The 6,892-nt window shown below is 52.2% G+C and overlaps 1 protein-coding gene across 1 annotated transcript; it reads right to left on the bottom strand.

Moving 5' to 3' along the window:
* Positions 1-2,651: 2,651 nt before the first annotated feature.
* POLR2G (RNA polymerase II subunit G) lies at positions 2,652-6,248 on the bottom strand. Its single transcript, XM_012930236.2, has 8 exons — positions 6,128-6,248; positions 5,909-6,018; positions 5,199-5,358; positions 4,062-4,112; positions 3,650-3,715; positions 3,471-3,542; positions 3,254-3,287; positions 2,652-3,083 (listed from the first exon to the last, which is right to left on the bottom strand). Exons 1-8 carry the CDS (start codon positions 6,137-6,139, stop codon positions 3,070-3,072), a joined length of 519 nt encoding a protein of 172 aa, XP_012785690.1. The 5' UTR covers positions 6,140-6,248; the 3' UTR covers positions 2,652-3,069.
* Positions 6,249-6,892: the final 644 nt, after the last annotated feature.

Below are 6,892 nucleotides of genomic sequence, written 5' to 3' on the forward strand. Positions count from 1 at the left end.
CTCGCAAGGAGGCACCAAGTGATAATGTCTGTGTCTTTATCACCGACTCCACGATCACCCTGTCACCCTTCTCGAGCTCTGAACTCAGCTGGAGCTGGACTCCAGCACTGGCTCACTCTGCAAATAGCCACGGTGACCGGAGCTGAGCTGATCCAATGCCAGGAGCCAGGAGCTTTCTCTGGGTCTTCCATGTGGGTGCAGGGTCCCAAGGCTCAGGGTAATCCTCTACTGCTTTCCAAGGCCACTAGCAGGGAGCTGGATGGGAAGTGAAGCAACTGGGACACAAACTGCTGCCCACAAGGGATCCGGGTGTATGCAAAGCAAGGATTCAGCTGCTAGACGGTCCCATCAAGCCCACAGCACGCAGTATTAACAGCTAAGACTACAACATGGCTCAGTCTTTATGCTGAACATGTTGAAGAACCTAGATGTTTTCTGCTCTTGTGATTCTGCCTTAATTGCTTGGCTGGGGGCTGTGTGAACTCCAGGCCTGATAGTCTACATGACACCTGGCAGGTCACATAGGCAAACCACTCCTCAGGAAGGAGGCACCTGGTGTTTGATAAGATCCACCGCCCTATAGCTCATCAATTTGTACTTTTTGAAAGTTGCTTGCTTCAGGGCCCGGCGGCGTGGCCTAGTGGCTAAAGTCCTCGCCTTGAACTCCCTGGGATCCCGTATGGGCGCCAGTTCTAATCCTGGCTGCTCCACTTCCCATCCAGCTCCCTGCTTGTGGCCTGGGAAAGCAGTTGAGGATGGCCCAATGCATTGGGACACTGCACCCACGTGGGAGACTGTGGAGAGCGGGGCTTTGCCCCAAGATGGCGCTTGTTATTGTCTTCTCAAGGCACAAAGGCAGTAAACAAGTTTTAGGAAGTTGCAGAGGATTGGTTCAAGGTCTCATGCAGTCTGCATGGTGTGCGCGTGATCAGATTTGTGATTGGTGTGTGTGTGCGTGATCAAGGCTGTGATTGGTGTGTTTGATGCATGGCCAAGCAGCCCTGTTGCAATTGGCTGTTGATAGGGTTTTAACCTAAGTTTGAGAGAGAACAAAGAAGAAGAAGAACGGAGAGGAGTAGTGGTAGAGTAGTAGTAGTAGTAGTAGAAGAGGAAGCCTGTAAATATGCTATAGTTACTGTCCTTCTGTATTATACTTGGATTTCTTGTTATGTTATGTTATGTAATTAGTTTGTCCTTCAATAAATCCTCATAAGAGCAAGCACCTGTGTCGGAGCTTCACTCGCTGGACGAGGGACCCCGTTAGGAGACATGGAAGAGGTTCTTGGTTCCCGGCTTTGGATCGGCGCGCACCGGCCCGTTGCGGCTCACTTGGGGAGTGTATCATCGGATGCAAGATCTTCCTCTCTGTCTCTCCTCCTCTCTCTATATCTGACTTTGTAATAAAATAATCTTTTTTGAAAAAAAGTTGCTTGCTTCAAACCCACCAATAGAAGCCAGCTAAATCATGACTGTATAATTAATAGCCTGAAATGTATAAGAACCCTGTGCTGCTCTCTCTCCTCTTGGCTTCCCTGCTGATCCTGCAGCAGCCTCTGCTGCGGCTGCCCCTCCACCTCCAGCCCTGCTGGGAGACCTAGGCTAACCTGAATCAACCACCTTTATGCCTTAGCACCGAATTTAGACTTGATAATTTTCTGGGGATATCAAAATCTGGCACAATATAACTTTTTTAAAGAAAGATTTATTTATTTTTATTGCAAAGTGAGATATATAGAGGAGGAGAGACAGAGAGGAAGATCTTCCCTGATGATTCACTCCCCAAGTGGCCGCAACGGCCAGTAATAGGTAAGATAGGTAGGCAAGATAGGTAAATAATAGTCAAAGGTGCAGAGTGAGTTTGTAGAGGTACATTTGTTTAATCTTACAAGCGGGCATGCAGGATTTCATCATGAACCTAACTAGATTATCATTCTTTCTACAGGACTGGTGCTGTGTAGAATCAGCCAATAAAGGCCTCCTGGTTCCCCCGACAGGGTTGTGTTGGAACCCCATGATGTTTGTTACTGCCTTCTTGTCCATCTCTCCCTGTCTGCTCTCTCCTCCCCCGTGTCTAAGGGCAGGGGAGGGTGATTACGGAACTAGGCAAGAATTCAGCATATTTATTTTTTTAAAGATTTATCTATTTTTATTGGAAAGGCAGATATACAGAGAGAAGAAACAGAGAGTAAGGTCTTCCGTCCAATCGTCCACTCCCCAAGTGGCCACAGTGGTTGGAGCTAAGAAAATCTGAAACCAGGAGGCTCTTCTGGGTCTCCCACGCAGGTGCAGGATCCCAAGGCTTTGGACCGTCCTTGACCACCCTCCCAGGCCACAAGCAGGACCGCCGGGACTAGAACCGGCGCCCATATAGGATCCTGGTAGTTCAAGGTGACGACTTTAACCACTATGCTATCGTGCCAGGCCCGAATTCAGCATATTTCTAACGTGATATCATTGCTAGAAGCCAAAGCCCCAACATCAGAACCTTGTGTGAAGATCAACTTCAGATCTTGGCAAAGGGTTAAGCATGCATCAGGCCAAAGAATAGAGGAGCTAGAGAGCAACTGGCTCACAGTCCCTGGTTTGTTGTTGTTTTTCCAAAGATTTATTTTGAACAACAACAACAACAAAACAAACAAACAAACAACCCACAAAGATTTATTTATTTGAAAGGCAGAGTAACAGAGAGGGGAGAGAGAAACAAGCAAAGACCTTCCATCCACAGGCAAGGCCAAGCCAGGCAGAAGCCAAGGAGCTAGGAATTCCCTTTGGGTCTCCCTGTGTTGGTGGGGTCACTTTTTCACAGAAAACAAAAAGAAACATTTTAAAAACAGACTTTGTGTGTGTATCAAGAAAAGAAGCTAACACTTCCAAGAGAAGATGCCATCTTTATGGTTAGGACACAATTGAGTCAGAGCAGCAGCTAAGCTACAAGAGGCACCAGACGTCTTCCGAGAACAAGGAACCTCCCTGCCTCTCCAACAGCACCAGACGGCTCTGGGCATGAGGGACTTGCAACGAGTCACATGTCTTCAAACTGGGACCAAGGAAGACAGCAGGCTCCTGGGTTCAGCTCACCAGCCCTGTGAAGACAGATAAAACACACGGTTAGACCCAGAGCTGCCGGGCAACCACGGCCACGGAGTTCCCATCCTCAGGGCTCACGGGCTGCACCTCGCCAGCGGGCAGCAGCAGAGGCGCTGACCCGGGTCTCCCTCACCCCGACGTAACCCCTTCCTCTACAGACACTTACCCAGGTAATCATCCATCAGGGAGCCAATAGCAAACTGTAGGAGAGGAAGCGGAAAAGAACATGAAGCCTGGCTAAGAACAGAACCGCCCTCCTGGCGCCCTGCCGGCCTGTGGCCTTCCACCACCCACCCCTCTTCCTGGAACCCTCAGCAACTCTCAACAACTGTAAGTGAAGAGCAGCCAGTTCTCAGCCCGGCGGGGACAGGCACCGCACTCACAATGTCATTCTTGTCCACACGAGTGCCCACGATCTTCAAGCGGATCTCATCGTCCTGTTGGATCACAATGTCCTGGCAAGAGGAGGGACCGGGGTTCTCAAGACATGCCTAGGTCCCCCCGCTGCCTCCCGGCGTCCCGTGCCTCTGCACCGGGCCCCGACATCTCCCCAAACACTCACCTCATCCATTGTCTTGTAACATGGGGGGTTGGAGTTCGGATCAAACTCCATCTCTGATGGGATGGACTGGAAGGAAAAAGGCGCGAGTGGGTCAGCACTGTTACCGGGGAGACAGGAAGAGGCAGAGGATTCCCACCCACTGATAATCCCCCCTCCAATGCCCACAATGGCTCAAGCCTGGGGCCAGAGGCAGGAGCTGAGACCCCAATCCAGGTCTCCCATCTGGGGAGGAGGAGGGACCCAACCGCTGGAGCCTCTGCCACCACCCTCCTAGGGCTCAGGCTAGCAGGAGACTAGAACCAGGGACCGGAGAAGAGTGCAGAAGCCACGACGGTCAGCACTTGCTGAGATGCTCCAAGAGGGGCACCCGTGGGGCCTCTCCTTCCGCCCCACTCAGTGCGCCCAGACTCACATGTCGCGAGATGAAGCAAGACATGGGGCCGATCTCTGTGAAGAGGCCAACCTAGAAGGAAAACGGATGATTTTGCTTTTGCTTTTCTCCTCCCCAAATTCTTCTGTTTTCCACTTTTGAGCTCCAGCAATTTTATTTATGTGCTATTAAACAATGTGGAGTGTCACATTTGTTCCCACTTCCCTATTAGTTTTTCATTTTCCTCATTTAACAGTATTTTATGTATCTGAAAGGCAGAATGACAGAAAGAGGACAGAGAATCAGATCCTGCGTCCACGGATTCCATCCTCAAATGGCTCGGGCTATAGCCAAGAGCCCAAAAAATCCAGCCAGCTCTCCACAACAGGTGCAGGGAGCCAAGCACACAAGCCCTCTTCCACTGTTTTCCTGGACAGATCAGCAGAAAATAGTACAGCAAGCGATGCAGCAAAGACATAAACTGGCATATCAACATGGGATGTGAGTGTAGCAGCGCAAGTAAGCTTAGCTTGCTGCGCCACATCAGCACGAACCTTCCATTTTAAGTTATAGAAATAGGGGCAGGCACTGTGGTGTAGTGGGTAAAGCTGCTGCCTGACACACCAGCATCCCATATGGGGCTGGTGCCGGTGCTGGTGAGAGTCCCAGCCCCCTGTGAATGAGCTGGGGGGGGGGACAGACCAAGAGCTTGGACCCTGCATCACACAGGAAACCACAAGTTCCTAGGTCCTGGCCTGACCAATGCGGGCATTTGGGAAGTGAACCAGCATATGGCAGATCTCTCTCTCTACTTTTCAATTAAATCAAATCCTTAATTAATTCAGTAAGTAAATAGTGTAGTAGTAAAGAAACTAAACCCAGACTTAACTAATCCCACATCTGAACCCTTGTGGCCATGCGCCCTCGGCTAGTACAAGTAACTTCTCTAAGCTTTAGCCTCTGTAACAAGAGCTAGAATGCCTACGTTACGGAGGCAAGCGAGGCTGGCCCGGAGGAACCAGTGGTCAATGCAGGGGTCTATCATTATGACCAACCTACCTCCCGGGCGGGCAGGACAAAGAGCCCCATGACCACAAAGAAGGGCCTTGAGCCAAGGCACAGTTGGCAGATGCTGCGGGGACCAGGCCAGAGCCTCCCAGGGACCGTCCACTGACTCACCTTGTTCACCTGAGTGACAACCGCATCCACGACCTCGCCTTTAAACGGCCGGAACACGATGGCCTTGTACTTCACAGGATACAGCACAAAGCCTCTGCCGGGCTGGATCACGCCCGCACCAATGTTGTCAATGGTGGTGACAGCAATGACAAAGCCATACCTGGGAGGGGGAGGAGGATGTGCACAGGCCTCTAAAGCACCTGCACCAAGAGTGCCAATGCACCCGGTGTGGTACCCTATGCCTACATCCTCGCCTTGCACTCCATATGGGAGTCGGTTCTAATCCCAGCTCCCTGCTTGTGGCCTGGGAAAGCAGTCGAAGACGGCCCCAAGCTTTGGGACCCTGCACCTGCGTGGGAGACCCGGAAGAAGAGGCTCTGGGCTTCTCGCTCCAGATCGGCTCAGCTCCAGCGATTGTAGCTACTTGGGGACAGATCTTCTGTCTCTCCTTATCTCTGTAAATCTGACTTGCCAATAAAAATAAACAAATCTTAAAAAAAAAAAAACAAAAAGTGGCTGAGCCTGGGAGAGGATGAAGCAGACCGGCCCAGAGCACCGCCTGCCCCACAGGTGGGATTCTGCAGAAGCAATGAGGCTCAGGAGCGGACCTGGCCTCGAACCCAGGCAGACTCCAGCACGCCTGCTGCCCTGTGAGCCACCAGCGCCCTTCCTGTCGCTCCCTCCCACGGCAGGCCGTGCCAGGCGCTCACTTGCCGGTGCAGGTGCCCTCGACCTCGGTGAAGAGCTTCTGTTTGACCGTGTTGAGCAGGTTAGGGCCGAAGTAGCGCGGGTGCAGCAGGATCTCGTGCTCCAGGGAGATCTGCGGGGAGAGCGCAGAGGAGCCTGGCGGCGCCCAGCCAAGACCGGCGGCCCGAGGCAGCCCCGAGCACCCCGACACTCAGCCCTCAGCCTCCCCAGTGTCCACTCACGTGGTAGAACATCTCTGCCCAGCAGGACCACCGAGAGTCACCTCCACCACCGCGGCCCCGGGCTCCGCCGGAAGTGCAGGCCACTAAGCCACGCCCCCGCTTCCGAGGGGGGGAGTGGGCGGGACTCTGTCCTGTCGCCGGACATGATTGGGCCTGGTTGTGAAGGATCCATGAAGCCCCGCCCCCGGCTCCTCCCACTGGTTTTCAAACCTCTGGCCCCACCAGGCAGCTTAAGATAACGTGTTGCTTAGATCTGTTTTAAGTGAATTATTGACTAGCGAAGGCTGCCCTAAGGAAAGAATGTTAACAGAACACGTTCATTCAGCCAGTGTGTTGCAGAGTGTTTGCTTACAGTAAACACGGTGTTCCAGCAGGTGGGTTAGCGAAGAGAACGGGACTGTTGTGTGGTTGAAGGGGGTAAGAAGTGCAGGTATGAACCGCTGAAGCCCATCAGCAGTTACACAGGGGAAATTTCGCCCTGGTCTGATAACTTTGTTGCGTGGGTTCTAGTGGGCTCCTGGGAGCAGCTGACAACGTTCTGGGAGGAGTTTTACAAATGAGATCAAACACAGGAGCTCTCCACCCAAGAATGGCCCAAAAAGGGTGTGGGAGTTATAGAACTCACACCTTCCCTTCCCTCTGTAATCTTATCCACCTGACAGTCAAATAACCCCTTCCCAGGATGTTGTCGGGAAGGGACCCTGTCACCAAACCACTTCCTCTTCAAGCTCCAAAAGCGCCCGAAGGAAGGACTCACTCTGGCTC

The sequence above is a fragment of the Ochotona princeps genome, chromosome 4 (genome assembly GCF_030435755.1).
Source record: "Ochotona princeps isolate mOchPri1 chromosome 4, mOchPri1.hap1, whole genome shotgun sequence".
In the NCBI taxonomy this organism is placed as follows: domain Eukaryota; kingdom Metazoa; phylum Chordata; class Mammalia; order Lagomorpha; family Ochotonidae; genus Ochotona; species Ochotona princeps.

Bases quoted from the DNA above. Each gene is read 5' to 3' on its own strand.
- POLR2G (XM_012930236.2), bottom strand. The intron at 4,113-5,198 runs GTGAGTCAGTGG...TTTTCCTTCTAG, and splicing joins TTGTCACTCAGGTGAACAAG to GTTGGCCTCTTCACAGAGAT. The intron at 3,716-4,061 runs GTGAGTCTGGGC...TTTTCCTTCCAG, and splicing joins CTTGCTTCATCTCGCGACAT to TCCATCCCATCAGAGATGGA.